Source organism: Homalodisca vitripennis, chromosome 5, assembly GCF_021130785.1.
Source record: "Homalodisca vitripennis isolate AUS2020 chromosome 5, UT_GWSS_2.1, whole genome shotgun sequence".
NCBI classification, from domain to species: domain Eukaryota; kingdom Metazoa; phylum Arthropoda; class Insecta; order Hemiptera; family Cicadellidae; genus Homalodisca; species Homalodisca vitripennis.
The window spans coordinates 32,200,317-32,223,226 of record NC_060211.1 but is presented as its reverse complement, the minus strand read 5'-3'; the positions used below and the strand labels follow the sequence as shown (position 1 = coordinate 32,223,226).

General features: G+C 33.1%; 1 protein-coding gene across 1 annotated transcript; it reads left to right on the top strand.

Moving 5' to 3' along the window:
* Window positions 1–200: 200 nt before the first annotated feature.
* On the top strand, window positions 201–22,087 carry LOC124361952 (caltractin). Its single transcript, XM_046816038.1, has 5 exons — window positions 201–413; window positions 9,600–9,755; window positions 11,680–11,761; window positions 13,775–13,959; window positions 16,202–22,087. Exons 1-5 carry the CDS (start codon window positions 411–413, stop codon window positions 16,289–16,291), a joined length of 516 nt encoding a protein of 171 aa, XP_046671994.1. The 5' UTR covers window positions 201–410; the 3' UTR covers window positions 16,292–22,087.
* Window positions 22,088–22,910: the final 823 nt, after the last annotated feature.

The window sequence follows — 22,910 nt, the reverse complement described above, 5'->3', positions numbered from 1 at the left end:
TTGGACATTAAAAGGTCTATGTGGATTTTTTAAAGAACATTATAAGTAACACCGTCTTAATAAATTAACATCAAAGTGTCAATAAACAGTGTACCTTAACATTGCATAAGTACTACTTTAAGCCGGTTACTTGGCAAACTTGAAAAAAAGCGATTTTTTTAAATATTTGAGTATTTAACACTGTCGGCAGCCTTCGAATTTGTTAGTGATTAGAGACTAGGGAGAGCAGAGGGGGTGGTGAGGTTGTGAATTGTTGAGTGTTGCTTGTTTATTTTTGTTCAATCGAAGAGTTATCGAAAAAAAACATAAAGAGGGTTGTTTATGGTCTTTAACTGAAACTACTTGGTTTTTGTACAATATATATTCTGCAAAAATACGGTATTTCGTTTAACAATTAGCTCGAACTTTCAATGGTAAGTTACATAGGCTTAGTTTAGATTATACTTGGGTTGAAATGTCATCAGAACATAAGCTTATCAACATTCTTAACCCAAATAAGTAGAAGAAATACTTCATTTATTATTGCAACAGTGAACTTCATTATTGGAACTAATGTCTACATGAAGTAATATCCTTATAAGTTGGGCTAGAAGTTAGGCAGAATTTATATATCTACTTGTAATTCTGGTAAACAATGGCAAGGCTTTACTTATGTTATTAACCTATTGCCTGGTTGCAGTATAATAAGTGGCCACCTCGACAATCGAATAAATTATCGATTGGAAATATCAAAACTATTGAATTTAAAACATCACCTAGTGATGTGCTTGATTAACAATTGCCACTTGTTTTTATTTTAAAGAAAAGCAATATTGTTAGATATAATCTTTGAAATTATTAGATTAAAGGCCAACCTGGCAAATCACGAATTTGACGTTATCAACGTATTCTGCTCATCCTCCTGAACAAAAAATATGGTACTTTGGGATTATACCGACCACACCTAAACATGAATCATTTGACATGTTGCTTCTACTGATTACTAGATTAGCGTAGAACAATATTTCGTCAATATAAAACAGGAATTGTCTTATCGCAAACCACTCCCCACCCTCAGACAGAGGTCAAAGTCGAGCGGTCTATTTAGTAGATAACGTGATTGCAGAGTCTCGCCGCCCGTTCAGCTGTGCGTCGCTTTGTTGTACTTCCGTGTTTTTACCTCTACATTTCTTCAAACACAAAAATTTAACAAAAACAAACATTACCAAACTAAAACTAAACTCTTTAATTGAAAAAAAAACACTGGCAAAACTTGGTTTTATTCTTGATCACACTCCGCCACCCAAAATGCGAGTGCCTCCGGCCGAAGGTGCTGCCGAAGCCCGCGCTGATGTCGACGAAAGAAAAACATCGCTAGAGATAGTACGTATCAGTAAAATATCAAATTCTAGAGGGGCTGATCAGAAATATAAATTGAATTGTAATGGAAAGGCAATTATGTACCGTGCAAATCATGTGATGCCGCGCTCTGCCCTAATCGGGATTATCGAGAAAGATAAGATAACAGCGACAACAATACCGATCACAATACCTGTAAATGCTTTTAATTTTGTAATTAAACAATATTGTTTTTTCGTTCTAATCATGTTTGTTTCTATAATTATAAGATTAAAGGCCAACCTGGCAAATCAAGAATTTGACGTTATCAACGTATTCTGCTCATCCTCCTGAACAAAAAATATATATATGGTTTTAGGGGGTGCAAATGACAAATAACCTGAGTTTAGAGGATATATACATAAATAGTTAAGTTCTTAAATGTTTTAATGTTCTGTTTGTGTGCTGTGTCTGGATATCTGTAAATATTATCTGCGGCTGGGACTGATAGCGTATCTGTTATCTGAGTGCTCCGGGGTAGAAGTCAGTGCTTCACAAGATAACGTGTACTGTAGGTTGGATCGAGTGAGTGCATGACAATCATGGATCAACCATCCACTAGTTTGAGCAATCGTAGTGAAGTGATGTGTCATAAATATTATCTGCGGCTGGATCTATTCTCTGAGCGTTCCGGGGCAGAAGTCAATGCTTCACTAGATATCGTGTACTGTGGTTTGGATCGAGTCACCGATCGTAGTGAATTGGTGTGTCAGAGTGTTTTGTCGGGCATGTGAGTTGACGTTTCAACCGAAACAAGATTATTTATTTTTTAACCCTTTGCACGCCAACGTACCTATATTACGGCCGTCGGCTACTCAACCGAAAATCGCCAACGGCCGTAATATAGGTACGTCACGTTTTTCGCCTGTAATTTTCTTATAGTTCATCTGATTGCCGCGAAATTTTGACTAATCGATAGTCGATTAGTTGCTTTGCAACCTCAAAGTAGTTAATTCCTTTATGGACTGTTTGTTTGGTCGTATTTGAGCTTCGCAGCTGTTGGATTGTTTGGTCGAGATTGAGGTTACGTTCGTGTTGCTATGCGTTGTTTACGTTTGTAATTCTCTCATTACTTTTGTTGTTAGGGCATTTTTACTATGCCCCTTTTATTAGATTCATTGGTACTTTGGGATTATACCGACCACACCCAGACATGAATCGTTATTTGACATTTAGCTTCAACTGATTAATAGATTAGCGTAGAACAATATTTCGTTGATATATAAACAGGAATATTGTCTTATCGCAAACCCCTCCCCATCCTCAGACAATTGACATTTAGCTTCTACTGATTACTAGATTAGCGTAAAACAATATTTCGTCAGTATAAAACAGGAATTGTCTTATCGCAAACCCCTCCCCATCCTCAGACAGAGGTCAAAGTCGAGCGGTCTAGTAGATAACGTGATTGCAGAGTCTCGCCGCCCGTTCGCTTTGTTGTACTTTCGTATTTTACCCCTACATTTCTCCAAACACAAGAAATTCAACAAAAACAAACATTACCAAACAAAAACTAAACTCTTTATTGAAAAAAAAAACACACACAAAACTTGTTTTTATTCTTGATCAAACTCCGCCACCCAAAATGCGAGTGCCTCCGGCCGAAGGTGCTTCCGAAGCTCTCGCTGATGTCAACGAAAGAAAAACATCCCTCGAGATAGTATCTATCAGTAAATATAATTCTAGAGGGGCTGATCAGAAATATAAAATGAATTGTAATGGAAAGGCAATTATGTACCGTGCAAAAAACTTAAATAATCATGTGATGCCGCGCGGCCTGCCGTAATCGGGATTCTCGAGAAAGATAAGATAACAGCGTCCACAATACCGATCACAATACCTGGAAATGCTTGTTGATTGATGGAATGTTAGTTCTGTTACTCAAATACATCGTTTTATAACGTTCTAAGTTCATTGAAAAAATTTTAAGCGAATCTGACCTCATTAACAATTGATAATCTTTGTAAGTTTGTAATTTTGTAATAAAGAGTTGTTTTTTCGTTCTACAATGTTTGTTTATAATATATCTATAAATTTATTGTGTTCTTCATACTGGTGTGGTTGGTATAATCCCAAAGTACCGATTTGTATAGTGTAAAATATTGATTTGTGCATATAGTGTGACATTACATACAACGTCCGTGCAACTTACAAAAACTGTGCCCGTGTCACATTTAGTGAAAAAAATCACAACTGGACTTCTATATAAGGTAGGCTTTTGAAATTTTGTAATTCGGTTAAGGGGTAGATATAGATTACTGGGATATAACAGGAAATCAGCCTAAATGTTTTTTGAAACCATTTATTTGTGCTAAAAAAATATTTTTTTTTAAATTTTATTTTTTTAAAATAAATTTTAATTTTTTTTATAAGTTTAAATTACATTTATGCAAATAAAATTTACCAACTGAACAAGAGAATTTTATAAGCAAAACAATGGTAAAGAAATCATCAATATCTCTTAAAAAATAAAAAAGTTATGATACATTTTGTGAAAGCTTGCAAAACTGCTGAAAATGCCCTTGGCGCTTCTGGGTAGTACTTTTGGAAAATAGGCTGGCGTGCAAAGGGTTAATAGAACATGGAATTTTTATTGAGTGTATTTGTTCGTCGTGCGGTCGCGTATTGTTTTTAAACCGGGACACTTTGATGTTTCGTTGCAACAGAAAAATTTGTAAAAGTTGTAAAAAATTAAAATGTTGTAATTTTTTTAAAATCTGCCCGGGCAGGTTCCTTTTTTAAAGAACGCACTTAGACATAGAGACATATTTTGGTTTGGTGACCACATTGTTGCATTTGAAGCCACTGAGACAACGCTATATTTCATTGGAGTTTGGCGTTTCTGCACATTCTGTGGAACACACTAACGGTAAGTGTTCTGTATTAATGTCCTTTGCATTACAATTCAATTTATATTTCTGATCAGCCCCTCTAGAATTTTATATTTTACTGATAGGTACTATCTCGAGGGATGTTTTCCTTTCGTTGACATCAGTGCAGGGCTGTGCTGCCAAAGCCCACGCTGATGGCCGGAGGCACTTGTCTCAACTCGATAACAACTAATTAATTTGTAGCTCGAAATTAAGAAAAACATTGTTTATTTGGATCAAAATTCTGCTCATTTCAGTATTATTTTTCTTTACGTTTGCAAAAATGGTGCTGCATCCGATGACGTCATGACGAGGTTGAATCATGGTCACAAAAGGTCACGTGACGCTCGACGTGGATGTACAACATGGAAATATTGCTTGTATACTTTTAGAAGCCTAAAAGTAATTCAGTTGGACATTATTGTTTCAAATAAAGTTAAATTGGTAACTGTGAAAGTAATGGCCGGAGTGGCAAAATACGAGTTCGCGTTATTAATTTATTGGAATCGTCCTACAGAACAAAACAATATAAGGTTTGACGGAGTGGAAATGAGGAATAACGAAGTTGTAGATAAAAAAATAGAACAACTGTTCACGCGTGGAACAATATTTCCATGTTGTACATCTGCATCGGGCGTCACGTGACTTTTTGTCACTGTGATCAACCTCGTGATGATGTCATCGGATGCACCACCATCTTTGGAAACGTAAATGGAAAATAATACTACAATGAGCAGAATTTTTATCCAAATGAACAAAGTTTTTCTTAAATTCGAGCTACAAATTAATTATTTGTTATCAGGTTGAGACGAGTGCCTCCGGCCATAGCGCCTTCGGTGCTGCCACAGCCCGCGCTGATGTCAACGAAAGAAAAACATCCCTCGAGATAGTACCTATCAGTAAATTATCAAATTCTAGAGGTGCTGATCAGAAAAAAACTCAGCAGAATCACTGTGACCGCAGAAGCAAGCTCCTGAAAATGTTTCTAGCAGAAGTGAATAGAAGATGACGTCAGAGCAGTCTAATGAGCAGCAGTGAAGTAATAAATATAAATTATGGCAAATTAGCCAATTATGTAAAGTGTAAAAAACTTAATAAATCATGAAAAACCCTAATATGAATATATAAATGGACATTAATAGAGAAAGTTTACCATTAATATGGTGGCGGATTGAGCTGAGCGGAAACAACAAAAAAGTGGTGGAGCCTGGTATGTGGGTGGGGATATTTGGCCTTGAAAAGGAATTCTGCCAGGTACCCGACAAAATGGTCACCCCGGACACCATAATGTTCGCCCTGACTTCTCGCCATTATCTTTCAATGGTGTTTGTATGTGCACCGGTATCAGGGTCAACAAAATTAATGGAATGATTGACGAAGAAGTGTCTGAATCCCTCGTCACTGAGACAGTTGTAGGCCTTCCAATAGTCGCTAACAATTGTCGTACCTGGCAGAACCCATTCTTTAACTACATCAAGGAGGGTGTCCATGTCACATTGTTCAACAGGAACAAGGAAGGAATCTGCTCTGCCTTTAGATTCCCCAAAAACCCACCTAAATTCTTCTGCCGCAAATGTATTTTCTCCTTCAAAATTTGGCCTCATCAATTTCAACAACTGTCAGAGGACCGCCAATTTTATTCGATGTCGTTGAAATGTGATGAGAATACACTTCACGGCAGAAAGAATACCAACCCACCACAGAATGTGCAGAAACGCCAAACTCCAACAAAATGTAGCATTGTCTCGTTGGCTTCAAATGCTACAACGTGGTCACCAAACCAAAATATGTCTCTATGTTTAAGCGCGTTCTTTCAAAAAAGGAACCTGGCTGGGCCAATTTTTTATAATAACATTTTTGTTATTCCTTTTACAAATTTTTCTGTCACAATGAAACATCAAAGTCCCCAGGTTTAAAAACAATACGTGACCGCATGACGAACAAACATACTCATTATTAAAAATTCCATGTTCTATTAAAAAGGAAAAAATCTCATTTCGGTCCAAACGTAAACTTTTAACATGCCCAAGAAATACTCTGACACACACAATTCATTACGATTCGTCGAACTAGTGGATGGTTGATCCATGATTGTTACGCACTCACTCGATCAAAACTACAGTACACAATATCTTCTAAAGCACTGACTTCTGGCCCAGAGCGCTCAGATAACAGATACGCTATCAGACCCGGCTGCAGATAATATTTAAGTAAACAGATATCCAGACATAGTACACAAACAGAACTTTAAAACTTAACTATTTATGAATATACCCCCTAAAACCATGTTATTTGTCATTTGTACCCCCTAAAACCATATATATTTTTATTCAGGAGGATGAGCAGAATACATTGATAACATCAAATTCGTGATTTGCCAGGTCGGCCTTTAACCTTATAATTGCCGTTAAATCATTTGTATGTTGTTTGGGTAAATGGCCAGTAGAGATGAGAAATACTGTTATTTGTCAATAACCTATTATATTCCAGTAACCTGTTACCAGCTGATCCACTCGGTAATAGCATCATACTAAGTGATCTGAGCTTGAATTTAGATACAATTAAGTGATGTTTTTCTCTTTTCACCAGAAGTCCGCATTGGTGAGCGGAGGTATTTCCGATCCGTACTTACTTGACCATAGATCACGTGCCAGATTGTCATGATCTGACAGAGAAGTTGAATGATCCGGGACGTGATCTCAGGTCCCGTCGAGACCAGATCATGTTTAAGTCTTGCCACACTTAAATATAAATATAATTTGAAAATAACAACCATACAGCAAGCCCCCACCCACACACACTCACTCTCTTTCTTTCTCTCTAAACCCTTCGCATGCCACTATTAAATCCATTATATTTCCTATAACGCCAAGACAAGTAAAAACAAATTGTTTTTTTAAGTTCTAAGCTAATTTTTATTGTAACTAAATTATTAAAGGTAAAAGCCCAAAAATATAAAACAGGGCATTTTACTTAAAATTAGTGTATTTATTGATAAAAATAAACTATAAAAAGAAATATTTACAAAAATGTTTATTCCAAACAAATTTTAATTTCATTGTAAAATGTAATTAAATTGAAAAGTTTACTTACATTTTACTATAAAACAAGATAAATATTTCAAACTAATCATAACACTACCACACAATGCAGAATAATAATGAGATACGTTGTAGAAGCATCCAGCGCGCGCTCGTGACAACCGAGAAAGCAGTAATATATGCAATGGATATGTTTGGTTATGGCTCTGTAGGAGACACAGAATGGGCGTGCAGGAGGTCGGAGTTAGACAAAGAGTTCTCCCATCCCCCTGCTGCTGAATGAAGGTAATTTTAAAATACTTCCTTGGCAACCGCAATAAGCACGGAGCATGCACTGGGCATTTCGAAGGCCTTTTGTGAACTAAAAAACTCTCAAAGATAATATTGGATATAACTGTATTTGGTGTTGTGGTCAAAGTCTGCCATTCTAATATATTCGTCTACGGCGTGGAAATTGTTAAAACAATGTATAATTTTTTTATTGTGAAATGCACTTTAAAATTTTAAATCGCTTGTGCATACCAAGCCCTCAAACACATAGTGTACATAATTTTTTTAAATCCTAGGTCTTGTTGACAGTCTTACAGTTGAAAACATAAGTAATGGATGCAAGGTATGTCCACAAGGCACATTTAGCACACGTGACGATAGTTGATGCATTATTGAACTGACCACGGAATACTCAGGTTTGGTATCAGCCACAGATAATAAAAAGCATAATACACAAATATAATAACAAAATGACTTTTTTAATGTAAAATATTAACCATTCAGACCCTAGCCATTATGTAGTAATGTGCTGAAAATTCCAAGCCATTTTAGTCAGTATGTATGAACATTTTTTTACTCTTAAAAGCTTTTATTATGGTCATGATTCAATAATAAATGCCTCGTAGAGCATAAAATAATCAAATTTAGTGGTTTTTTTTTTAGTAGTGAAGACAAAAAATGCAAAAGGGTGTTTTAGGTGTGGTAGACTTATATAAGAAATCACTGATTCAGCCAACTTCTACCCAAGCCAACAGCCGTTAATTTAAGTTGGGCCCTCCCACCGTCTTTACCACAGCTATCCTGACGATGTCTTGAATGTGCATTTCGTAGTATGGATAATTTTACCGAACACTTACGTAACAACATGTTTGGAGCGCCAACAGGATTCTAGCATGTCAATATAGACAACCCACCCTGATGTTGAAATTGTGATTGGCAATGCTGGACAATAATTTAACACATTCAAATTCTTAATTAATTATTGTTAATGTGTGTTGCAACAATAACAATGTCATTCGAAACAGACATATCATGTTTCCATCGAGGGCATACTATGTCTGTTAATGTAAACGCCATTGCTAACCAAAATGTGGTAAACTCAAATTACAACAGCCATCTACCTTTGTGAATGTGAAATTAAAGAACTTACTGAGATATTAATACGTTATCGATTTATTAATATGTCACTTTCAGTTTGTGTGACGTGGACTAAAATAAATGTGATTTTACTGAAAATTGTAATTGTTTTTAATAAATTGTGTTATAAGCATTTATTATTAATAAATAATAGGTTTTACTGGTACAGTGCAAAGGAGAACAACATGCTAAAACACTTAGTTTTCTTATTTGGCCATTATTACTAAATATAATGGTTTTTATCAATAAAAGAGATTTTATTGATAAAAATTACATATAATATAACATGACATGAAATATAACATGATGCTACCCTAGTGACATTGATACTATTGGTGACAATCCATGCCTCAACTGAAAATTGGCATCTTATCTTGATGAAACTTTTGATTATTTAACAATTAGCCTATTAATAATATAATAAAGCATGCTATTTTTCTCTATCGCATTACTCACAAAGTATTCAATGATACCAATAAATGTAATTTTATTGACTGAAACATTTTGTGTTACTGTAGAATCTTGTGAACTCTGCCTATTGTGAACCAAAAGGTGGCCCATAACCCGAGTTTATGTAAAAGTTGGGTTATCGGGAATAGAAGGTGAAACAAAACAAATGTTTTTGTTACATAAATAACAATAGGCATTTATTTGTTTAAAGAATAGACAATAGACAATAGAGAGAATAGTGCAAAACACAGCACAATCGCAAAATTCCAGCAATATTCTAATCCATACTAAGAGAAACTTCTCATAAAATGGTAGAAATTGAAGACAGCTGATAGTATAGTAAAAAATGAATTCTAAAATATTGATAAAAAACAATGATTTGGGTACAATTTTTGAAAACTAAAGTCATTTTGGGTGCTTAAACATATTAATCAAAGCTTGCTTCATTTTTCAGGCATCTTCGTTAAGAAAACCTAACGCATCAGGAGCTAGAAAAAAATCTTCAGGACCTAAGTACGAGTTATCAGAAGAACAAAAAGCAGATATTAAAGAAGCATTTAATCTTTTTGATAAAGAAGGGAATGGAAAAATTGAAACAAAAGAGTTGAAGGTAAGAAACATAATTTATTTCACTTTAAACTCAAATAACCTAAGAGGCTGGCCTTTACATAAATATTGGCTATTTGTAAAGCAATGTTTTTTTACTGGAACAAAATATGCTCCATGTCTATACCAAGTATAATAAAAGATCATTTCAGTGGCACAAAATATCTTACATTTTTATATTGATATAGGTTGGTGAAATTGGTATATTGTATATTGTGTTCTTACACTGTGAAAAGGGTTTTCTTAATTTAGCAGTCTTAGTTTTGTGAAGTAAATTTGGTTTAATATTGTGAGTAGTATGACAGAGTGAATTTTTTTCCAACTACAAGAAAAATGTTGGTTTAAAAAACTACTAACATCTTGATCTTATCTGATTATATCTAGTTTAATTAATATCTTTAAACTTTAACCCTTTAACCACTGTAGATTGTGCATTTGGCTGTGCCAGTGCCGCTAAGTTTTTCTTGGTCGACTCTACAAGCGGCACAGTTATGGTCACTGTGCCGAGGTCGTTAAATTTACCTTTGATAACTATATATGTTATATATATATATATCACTTTTTTTATTTTTGTTTATTATTTTATAGTGTAGTATTTAAATTACAACTGTAAAGAAATAATTAAAAGTATATTGGTCTATTTTTAACAGGATTTAAATAATAGTCCACAGTTGTTTTATTATATGGTAGAACCCCTCATATCCGGCCTCGGATTTACCGCACCTCGGTTTATCCGGCCACTTCCCGGAAGCCAATATCGAAATTTATTTACCACGGCTTGCAGACGCGCAGTTTGCACGCACTAGTCTCCCACGACTCGTGCGTTATTTTGGTGTATCTATTTGTTTACATTTTCCTGTGTTGTCCTCAGTTGAGCTAGTAGGTTTAACCTGTAAACAGTTCGTCGATTATTTCCAGTGCGGTTAGTACAGTACAGTACAATTGTTTTGTTTCGTCAAGTGTTGTGTACTGTAGGTTGGTTTATCCGGCCGAATCGTTATCCGGCCAGGGGCTCGGTCCCGTGGTGGCCGGATATGAGGGGTTCTACTGTATATGGCAATTTTAGAATACAATCCTAGAAGTATTTTAGTTTATGGTATTCTGAAAAACACAGAACAGCACATAAAGCGATGTCACAAAACTCACACATGTAGCGGGATTCACATTTTGTTTTCTCTCCCCTTGTGGTTTTGCTGCAGACGACACATCTCCTCGTTGGGTTTACTTTTTTCAGTCAGCAGGATAAAACTTGGAAAGTGTCGTTGAGTAAATAAATCAATACGTCATCATCGACATCTGCATCGTTTCTGAAAGATCATAACTTCCCAACTCAGAACTTGGCTTGTCCAATGTACGATCAATTTCATTACCAATATTATGATCCATTGCCACAAAAAATAATAACAATGTATAGAACAAGTTTGTAAATATATGGAGGTTATATTTCGTAAATGAGGCAAAAACAACAGTTCTAATGACAAAGTAATTCCTTCTCCTCCGTCTCAAGTTTTCCCACTTCCGTAATATAAGTAATATCCCTCCCCCGCATTTAAAACCCCCCCCCTCACCGTATAAGATCTCGCTCCAACTCCCAGCCAATTAGAACACACATCACAAAGCTGAACAGCGTGGCAAGATAGTTCACATGAGTGCCAGAGTGCCGAAAGCGGGTTGGGAGAATACTCTACAGTAGCGTTGATGGCAAGTGCCATTGAAACAAATGATTATTTCAGCGTGTTTCAGGTTTTGAATACAAAAAATAAATCAATTAATGCACTTTCTGCTTTTGGTGTTTATTTTGTAGTTTAGCACAAAAGCTTTAAAGTAACAGATAAAAAATGTAGCATAGGGTTAATACAAGCATATTTGAATGATAATCCAAAGTTTAACTGAATACACACTGTGTTTTATCAAATTTTATGTTTTAGGTTGCTATACGTGCACTTGGTTTTGAGCCTAAAAAAGAAGAAATCAAGAAAATGCTAAGTGAGATTGACAAAGAAGAATCAGGTATTTTTATTCATTTTATGTAATGTTTATCTGTCACTAGTTGTAAATGAGATTTAGGAAATTAGTGAGTGAGTACAACTGATTTAAATGGGATGGTAAAGATATAAAGCTGGTGACAACTAGCGCCCTAGTCTACGCTGCACCAAATACGCTCTAGTGTGGCCAGGATATCATGTCCTAACGAGTGGTTGCTGCAACGGCACATGTTGATCCAATAAAGAAAAACCTATTTATTCTTGTAGGGTATTCATTTATGATTTAGAGAAATAATTTTATTCTAATTAAGTTTAATTTTACAGAATGTTTTTTAATATTTCTTTATTATCAAAATAATTTTTTTACACAATGAAATATGTTACACCCTGAAGTTATAATTCATGTTTATAGTGTAAACATTCACATTTGTATCTTGAGCCATTTGTATTTGGATCTGCTTACCAAATGGCCTAAGTGCCAAATTTAAATGTCTGTCATTTTGTGCGGGGTAATCATAAAACTTTTTCTGCACTTCCTGTATTTTGGGAAGTTATCTTAAAGGGCTGTGAATTTAACAAAAAATCTTTTTCAAACGCAAAAAAATGCACAACTTCAATATTACAGTTATCTTTGGGAAGGTTTAAACCTACATAAATATTCCTCTCCGTCCCTTACACTTGTATTTTTTACACTAACGAAAAAACAAATATTTGCAGGTCAAAAATTGAATCTACAAAATATTTAACCCTTTCCGCTCGGATGGGCAGCAGTGCTGACCAAATATGGCTTCTCGTTGGCTCGTATTATTTTAGCGCGTACTGTCCACTCAGATCGGATGGGCAGCGGTGCTGTCCACTATGGCGGCTGCGTGCACACAGCAGCCATGTCATTGTTGCGTCCCCACCAGCTCGGATTTATTTTTGCCGCGTCATTGATACTGTGCCTTTTAAAAAGTTAAATGGATTTAAAGGTCCAAAGGTAAATAATAATGTAGTCGAAAAGTATTACAATGGAAATGTTATATTTCTATAAACTAACATGAGTTACAATGAGTATTAATAATGTGACGGTAAATAATTATAACATGATAAAAAATAAAATTTAACTGCTTATTACTGTTCCGAATACAAATTTAACTGCAGGCTAGTTGTCATCTTGTTGTTGAAATATCTGAGATGAATGGTACTTTTCAAAACAAACACCAATGTGAAGACCAGGCTCATTTTCACAAGTTTTGCAATAAAACTTCACTCTTTTCCTGGTGCCGCCTTGTGCTCTGCTGCTACACACGACGCAATTCTTCACTTTTCTACCTTCAAGACGAAATGGTAGATGAAGTTTCCCATTAAGTCGGGAAATGTCTTGTAATTTGGATGGTCTTCCTTTTTTATTTGTGTTCCTTACATCGCCAACAAGCTCTAATACCAGTAATTAATAATAATACCAGTAAAACCAGGTATTAATACTGATATATTTACACTGATATCTGTATATCTGATATATGACACAAAACTTCATTTACACTAATATTTAATAAAATTGCACAATACTAAGAATAATAAACAATCCGTTCTAATAATGCGTGTTGGTTAACTCACTAGTGACAATGTGGTTAAAAGCGCGCTAAAACGAAAGCCTAGAATGCAATATTGACCAGATGATCAATTTCCAACCTTTGTAATGAAACAGCTGATTGATCTTAATGCGTTGTATTATACAAAAATTCGTCAGAATAAAAAAAATGAGTTTATAACTAGTGGTCAACGCTGCTGTCCATCCGAGCGCTAGTAGGATTATTCAACGGACAGCACAGCTGACCATCCGATCTCTGAGGACGGCAACTCTAAAAATATATGCGCGCGCTAGAGGAAATGGCGGTGGCCAACACTGCTGCCCATCCGATCTCTGTGGACATTCTAACATTACCGCTCCGAGCGGAAAGGGTTAACTTAGTTAACATATGTGCATAGTAGCATAAACAGATCATTTTTCATTTATTTAGTTTTCATTTGTTCTAGTGATTATGTCTATTTTCAGGAATGATATCATACGAAGAATTTCTGTACCTTATGACACAAAAGATGACTGAAAAAGATTCTAAAGAAGAAATTATGAAAGCTTTTAGGTTATTTGATGACGATGAAACTGGAAAAATTTCATTTAAAAATTTAAAGCGTGTTGCAAGGGAATTAGGAGAGAATCTCACTGATGAAGAGCTTAGGGTAAGTTGTATTTTATTTTTTACATATATGTAAAATGAGGCAAAGAATTTAAGGTAGAGTTTAAAAAACTGTGTATGAAATACATTAGTAATTCCAAGAATGAACTTTTATATATGAGAGAGCCTAGTGTATGTTTTCCAGTATTATAGAGTAATCCTATTTAAAATCTAAATTAAATGAAATTGTTGTAAAAATGTGTGAAATGTATTTAGAAGGAACACTTTATTCCAGAAAATAAGTTTTTTTAACCCTTATTCTGGCAACTGCCCAATTACGTTGCCGCGTGTATTGGTAGCTGCCTAGAAACGGGCGATCGATACATTGTCTGTAAAAACACTTTTTGTAACGTATTTCCGACTTTTACTAATGATATTTAGACTCCATTGTAAAGAGGACAAATTACTCTTTATTTTTTAGCGGTATCGGTTGTATAATCTGTGACTCCTAATGCTAATCTTCTTTGGTCTCTGACAGCCGCTTATGTTCTATTTAAACAGACAAATTCTGAGTTTGCAACGTTTGTAAAATGTTTGTTATTGTTTGAAAATCTACAAAAATGAGTTATATTTTATTGAAGTAATTGTTAGTAGTGTAATTTATGCAGTAATTTATTGCTGCGTGTTGTGTAATGAGTGTAATCTTTGTGTAAATTCATAAACAATGAATTGGATGTTTTTAGATTTTAAGTTTACATGCTAGGCTATTTGTTTGGAACTTTTCTACATGATTGCTGCCAAAACTAATATTATATAGTAAAATTAATCCTTTTTTTAACTAGGCGTACTTTCTTAAATTAATAAAATAGAACCATGGCTCAGGAAAACTTATATGACAGATCCTCAGATCTGAGAGAGCTTGGATTTGTTTTGGATGCTTTTTCATATTCACGCATCGTTACAATATTCAGAAATTATAAAAATTCAGACCCACCAAACAATTATCATGTTATACATTTCCATAAACTAGATAATATTTATAACAATTAGGTTATAACAATTTCTGACAATTTATAATTAATTGAACAATAAAAATATTGTTTTCCAGCATTTATAGGCATCATAGCACAAATGCTATATTATTCAGTTAAATTCGTTCTTTATTTTGTAATAATATTTACATTAATCGATAAAGTGAGCGTGACTCCAGCTGTCTAGTTAAGTACTGTATATTGAATTTTCATATCGAGTATTCATACATTCTAGAGTGTTTGGTATGTTTATGGTTTTCCTGTGTATCAATATATATTGTAATAGTGAATTCTTATGAGCACCTAGCATACTGTATTATTAGATATTTTTAGCACTGAATGTGTTATTGAATTAGAATTTAAATAGCAAGCTGGCAGAAATTATGTGTACAGTATCTAACTTTAGACCAGTTACTGTTCATAGATTAGATAAATCAATAAAATTGGTTCATGCTTACTCGCAACATCATATACATCGCAATGAGCCCGATTTTTTTGTTTTGTTTCGTTTCCCATGGCCATGGATACCCTAGGTGGTATTTGGCCTCGTCAACCAGCTGCCTCCATCTCTCCCTGTCTTCACAATCCCCCTGACCCGCTCTCAATTTCCGCAAGTCCTTCTCCACCTGGTCCTTCCAGTGATTTTTGGGTCTACCTCGAGGTCTTCTTCCAACTGGATTGTGTTTCCAAACCTCTTTAATCAATTTATCATCCTCCCTCCTCATCACATGGCCTGCCCACCGAAGTCTCTTGCTCTTTGCTTCTCCTACAACGTCTTCTCCTACAATGAGCCCGATAAATAACATTAATTAGTGTTTACCCATACCATCCTATTTTATGATAAATAATATTGATTAGTGTTTACCCGTACCATTCTTAATTATAATAATGTTACAGTTAATTGCACCATGACCGAGTCAGATAATCCGGAGGATCTAATAACTAATAGTCTACTGTACTTATAAATAATAGTTGTATTATTAAAGAAATATATGACGAGTTAACAACTTTTTCATAACAACAGTAATTTCCAATATTACTTTAGTTTAGGTACACAGTGGATAACAATGACTAGCTCTAATTTCATCAGCAACAAATAAAACTAAATTTGTTTTAATTGTCTTTAATACTGTGTATTTCAGTGCTTTCCGATTCTTTCATATTTATTGCATTAATATTTTCCTAAGGCTTAATTTTACAAGTTATTTTATACTTTACTGATATTGAATATTATATCATTGCTATCATAATGAGACCTATATTATGTCGTAACAGGAAATGATAGATGAAGCGGATCGTGATGGAGATGGAGAGATAAGTCAAGACGAGTTCCTGCGAATCATGAAAAAAACGAGTTTATACTAATGTTGCCTAGTTGTGACCTTTTTGTCAATCTGTCTTCTGTAAGACATTCTTTCACTGTGTTTCGTTACGCACATTATCTGTTTGTGAGTTAAGCATTTATATTAAATGTTGGTTTTACCTACGTTGTGATATTAGAACTTTTATTTATGTTGTTTCTTATCGTTAAGTGTGTAGTTTTATCTTAAGAGACATTGTAATTGCACACCATATTTGTTTAATTATGTGAACTTTATTTATTCCTTTCATTAAGTTAAGGGTCATGCATGCTTTGTTCCTTTACCAGTTTGTTTGTTGAAAATAATTTCAAATTGAATTTGTGAAGTTGAAAAATGTTGTGTATCTCACCAGAATAAAATGTATTCCTTAGTAATATTTTGCAATTAAATCAATTAAGCATTATTTCTGAGTAAAATGTAACTCTCACAATTGTTTTACTGCATTGTGATATTTCAATTTCAAAGGCTAAAATCAATACCCAAGTGTTCTGACCAGAAAATCATAATTTACCCCTTAAAGCGCGGCTTACGATATATCCGTATCATCGGAATTGTGGTAAATGCAATATACAGGAATATCTGAATTGTCTTATTTTAGTTTATTGTATACGTTATAATTCACGAAAATGTTGTGAATGTTTAGGAATACTTAAATGTATCGATTTATGACTGTCGGAAAGGAAATTGAATTGTTTGTTGTATAAAAATGAACATAAAACCAGTGCTATCTTTCGTCAATGTTTTGTCTTACAATGTGAGGTGTGGCATGTGGATAGCACTCATGTATACAGTGTATATTGTACGTGTAAAACAGGTTGAGCTTTTTAAAAACAATTTGTTTATTATTTCTTAAAAACAGATTTTTAAAAATCTCTAAATGCACACTAATAGAACCGAGGCCATATTTTCAGTGCTTTTGGGGTTAGCCTATCTGATGTCTAAGTTGGTCAGTTAAGGAGATTTGTTATTTATTAGAAAATATTGCAAATTCTGGAAGTATTTTTAAATGGGAAGAAATCAACCCACCCCATCTCTATAATAGGTCTCTGAATTATTTATTTTCAGTACAGAAAGGACCTAATACACTTAACATGTGGACTTAAATAAAATTAATGATTTGTAAGATATACCTTTGGACATATGAAAATGTACTTTTAATTATTATTAGTGACCCATTACATTTTTTGATGTTGTTTGGCAGTTTGAGTTAAAAAGACAGTGTATTAAAATATTTTTTTATATGTATATTTTTTCAGTTATGTAATTTATGCCTTTTCTAAACTTTCAATCAATTTAGTCTGTTGCCTGTAGTAACCCAGTTATAGGCTTAGAGATGATACCACCAAAACTAAAACTAAATGTCTAACGTAGCAACATCAACTGGTGACAATATTGCTGTTATTGTAAACCTGATCTAATTGTCAATTACTGTGGAAAAGCTCCTTTACCTTTTTTATGTTTATAGGTTAACAATTAAGGTTTCTTCAGTTCAGCATAATGAACTGATAAAAAGCATATGTCACAATATGGTTCAGTTCCCCAATAACAATGCGAGATCACTTCATTTAGCTTAGTAGCCATTTAGGGTGGCTGTACCATATGGTATGCCATTATTATTTTGCTGGTACTTGGAAGGAAAATATCAATTTCCAGTGATATGCTATTATTGTCTCGTATAAATTAAACTACCAATGGCAAAATTTTCTTTGATCAATAATGTAAAATAGAGAAAGTGACCAAAAGTTGGTTGTGGAATTGTTACATTTTATATTCAAGTGGATTACTTTGTAACTACTTGAATTGTGAGTCAAGTAGTAAAATTTAACAACATATTTGACTATCCTGAAAGCTTCTATGTATAAAACATTGTCAATGTAACTGAAGAAACATTTAAAAGAATTCAAAAATAAAAAGAGCTAATTAAGCAAAATACTCTAGTGACAAAAATACATATTTGACCTAAATATTTTTTTAATTTGAAATTAAAATGTATTTTGTATTTTAACAATCATTTTATGAAACTCCCAAATCTAATTACTTTTTCTGATACATCATAAATATTCATTGTGATTAAAATTATTTATAAAGAAGGCTGTCCTTACTGCCATGTCATGCTTTTACTGTACCTTAAACATCCATCTCATTGCTTGAATTGTAATTGTATACATTTGTATCATATTCATATTATACATCTTGAGGAAGTGTCATGTTGCATTTAGTTAGCAACATTTGGGTTACCACGGTTTTTAGCTCCAAGCCAAATGTTGCGTCTGAATCTGACGGCTGTGGCTCTCCCAGTATGGACTAATATTGGTCAGATGTATGAATTTTTCGCTCTGTTTTAATATGTTCTTAATAAATCAGTACAAAACAACACATTTTACCTTTATTGTTAGTGAAGACTATGATTGGAGACTTTACGGTGTTAAAACTTGTTTTTCGTAATACATTTTATCAGTATATTTTATTATAAATAAAAATACAAATACCAAGATTTCTTTTTACTTTAAAACTAAACATTATATGTAAAGTAGATATGAATATGCCGGTTCTAGACTACTTTTGGGACAGATAGTAAACCAATGTAAAATCTCTGTACAAACATAAAACATAAAAAGTTTACACAACAATTTATGTAAAAATATGAAATAAACGTGAATTTCACGTTTGTACAGAGATTTTATATTGGTTTACTGTCTGTCCCAAAAAGTGGCATAGAACCGGCATTTAAGTGTTTAATATGTACTTATATATAAAATATTACCGCCATCAAACTTGTAGGAACGATAGGAACTCAGTACCTACAGTGCTGGCTGCCTCGGGTTGAATAACTAAGGAACATGAAGTATATAAACCTTACTTAAAATTTTTACTGTATACAAATATATTGAAAAAATTTGAATTCAATTTTGAGTATTTTTCTGCAGCACTGATCAAACTGAGGTAATGGAGCTTTTCTTGTTGGTGCCAATGTTTAGAATAGTTCTTCAACACAGCTTTATACACTGGACACTCTGCGTACGGTGATACTGATCCTTGTACTTAACAATCATGTTCATAGAGAGTAATATCCAGGGAATAGTTGTTGTCATTGATGTCAAACTAACATGTAACGTCCCATGGCCTAAATGTAACATGCTTTAAAACTGGCTTTAAACACCCTTTTAATATAGGTGTCAGGTTCACTTAGTTTGCGTTAAGGTCGATTTATAAATAAAAATATATGATTAATATTTTACTATAGAAGTAAATTCAGTATTTTTAAATGTAGTAAAATTACCATTTAAGAGTTTTTCAAAATACATTAGTATGTATGTGGAGGATTAGTTTTAATATTATTTGGTGCTATACAGTTCTATTAAGTATCATAACATTTTAAAAGTTAAATATTTGCTATTTCAAGTTAATTTTGAGAATCACATATTATTAATTCCTAGCCAATTATTTTACGATTGGTGCTATTAAATTTTCTGTTTGATTGCCACTATGCGTAATAAATTTATCTGTTTTAACATGTTTGTTGTTTACATATTACATTTTGAAATAACAATTATTTATTAAAAATAAATTAATCAATAATTGAAATTACTAAAGGAGTGCCAAATTAAATTGGCCGTCACTTTGTGTTGGAGCAAAATATAAAATGGCAATCATTATTATATGTATTTTGGTAACAAGTTTAGAAATTTTGGATTTTTTTAATGATTGAATGTGCTTTATGTGAGAATTACTTATTCAAAATTATTAATGGCACAAGTTTTCTTCTTCCTTCCTTCCATATTATTAGAAACTAGTTTTACTGTTTAAAAGATTCATAAGAAACTTTTAGTGGCCAGATTAAATTTCATCATTTTCTTTACTGAAAACAGATGGGATTAGATATTTTTATCACTTTCCATATTTCTCAAACAAAATCATAATACTTTGGCTATTTCATAAATATAATTCAATACCAGAGGTTGGGTATAACAAAAATATTTAGATAAATAACTGAAAAATGTATGTAGACTTAGTAACTCTGTTAACTTAAAATCATTGATTGTAAATGTACAGTTAAGAATGATGTGTGTTTTATGAGCTAATAAAAAGAATCCATTTAAGTTATAAAACTATATACGAATTATAATTTTAATGTGCATGGGATGCATTAGTTTGGTGGTAATTCAAGATTATTTACTTTCCTGTGTGTAATTTATTTTTATTATGCATCTCTTTAAATGTATTATAAAATGTAGATGTGTGAAAGGCTCTTGTCAAAAATTAATTTTCAAATTAACCAGTGTTGTATTTTATTTAGCGCTGTAATATCATGTTTGTAATGTGTTATGTCATTTATGTTTATACAGGAAATTTAATTCAAAAGTATACACTATTTGTACAAAAGTACAATTTTTATAACTTTAGACTTGGCTATAGACTGTACTTGATGTGGACTGGACTGGTCTTTGAATATACTGTACAATGGGGTTATGGTAATTCAATGATTTGTTTGCCTGAGGTGGTCAGATTATGGAGTAGGTTGTATTATCAAGGATTCATTAAAAAGACAAAAGTCTACAAATGTAATACTGTAATAACATGTAATATGATTTATGTTAAAAAGTAAAATTTTAATCACTATGGGAGTAATTAATTATTGATTACAACAGGTATGTTGTAAACAAACAACTTAATAAATAACAGAGAAAAATAAAATTTGAATTTTAGTTTTCTGATCTGATTCTGTATTTTTTACGGAAAATATCTTTCTCATATCTGAAAGGTTATTTTCATCTGTTAATGCCAATAAGAGTGTTGAATTCCTCTTATACCACTGGATACTTGAACATTAAGGAATCTTATTTCAAATCTTATCTTCTTGTAAATTGTCTACCCATCCTTTTCTGGCACAGAAATTGTCTTTATCCATAATATTATTGGTTAAAAGAACTGCCTCTCGGCAATAAACCAATTAAAATTTGTTTTGCGCTTTTATACAAATCATGCTCAGGGTTTTCTGCTGTGTTTAACATTTTCATCATCAGGACTTGATTTTATACAAGCACAAAATGATAAGTTGATGTAATGTCGGTGATAGTGATCTTTCTTGTTCTCTTTATCTATAACTATTGTACACTTGTTTTTCAAGGATAAAGTATGTTTCCTTTTTGATTTTTTAAAACAAATGGTCTTTGGACCATAAAGCAAATATGATAAAGTATATACATGCTCAAAATTTGCACATTTTTAAAGTACACAATGAAATGGTTTGGTACATACCAACATGTTGCATTGAGGTTATGATTCCAGAAAACCCTTAATAATCTATCAAAATCACCTAATCTACCATTTCTTTGTGCCCAAGTGTACTATTTTAAAACTGGACCAAAAATAACTGAATTTGGAACATCTGAAAATCAAAATATATCATTTGAGCTAAACAATAAAAAAAGTTTATAAACATCAACACAATTTGCTCAAAAAACTGATTTTGTAAGCATTTACTTATTTTTAGCACTGTACCGGGTTTCATTTATTTTTGTTATACTAATAGAGTTTAGTACACCCGTAGAGCTATGTTCTGTACAGATAAACTAATCCTAACATACATTTCCATAGAAATAAGTTTGGAAAACCAAACATATCATAGGTTTAGTTTTGTTCAATTTTAGTCTCAAAAAAGCATTTATAAGTTATTATATGTAATGTATCTATTTCCCAAGAATGCTCAACAAAAGGAAACCTATTTTGTCTTGGTGTTTTATGAGATTTGTTGCACATATGTTTCATATATTTTGAAATAAAAATATTTATTCATTGATCATTGTTATCTGTCTCCTATAAAATTGTGTTCCAACCAAGGTTAACATATTATGTGCGCTAGAGTTAAGTACTACCTCAAAAGAAGTGCTAGTAAAAGTACTTTGTTTTTGATTGGCTGAAGATGTTTCACTTATAGCGTCAAAATTTCAGCATTTTAATTTATAATAGCATTATTATTTGCCTTTTTTTAAAATGATTCATTCACATTCCTATAAATATTAAAATACTCTAAATCAAATTTAAAACTTTATTGCTGCAAGCGAAATTTGGGGGATGTTATGCTTTACTGATTCTGCCATTACTAACAAATTCACAATAGAGGTGAGACAGTATTTCAGTAATCAGTACTTTGTAACGGTCACTTTTCTCCAGTATCTGTAAGGGTTACTAAGAACCATAAGTACTGATGACAGATACTGTGTATCCAGTACTCCATGTTGTTACAAGAGTCCTGAAGCACTCATACCCTCACTGACACCGAATACTGAAATACTGATTTAAGGCAAATTCAAAATAAATACCATGATCGTAATGCTCAAACTGGAAAATATTGCTACTTCACAATGTAAATCACTTATCAACTCCAGTGTGAGTATGATATTCTTGAATTAGTTATTGAGTAATATATACAAGGCATGTTCAGAAAGTAAATACCGTTTCATTCTACTGCCACGGTAACGCTATAATCGGTGTTCCGTGCATGCGCACTAGTCATCCTTGGTTATTGGCTGTCGACTCACACTATTATAGTTGTTGTAAAAACGCTGATGTGAAAGTGTTAATTGAATCATTACCAATGTGTTCACCGACTCATCTTGTAT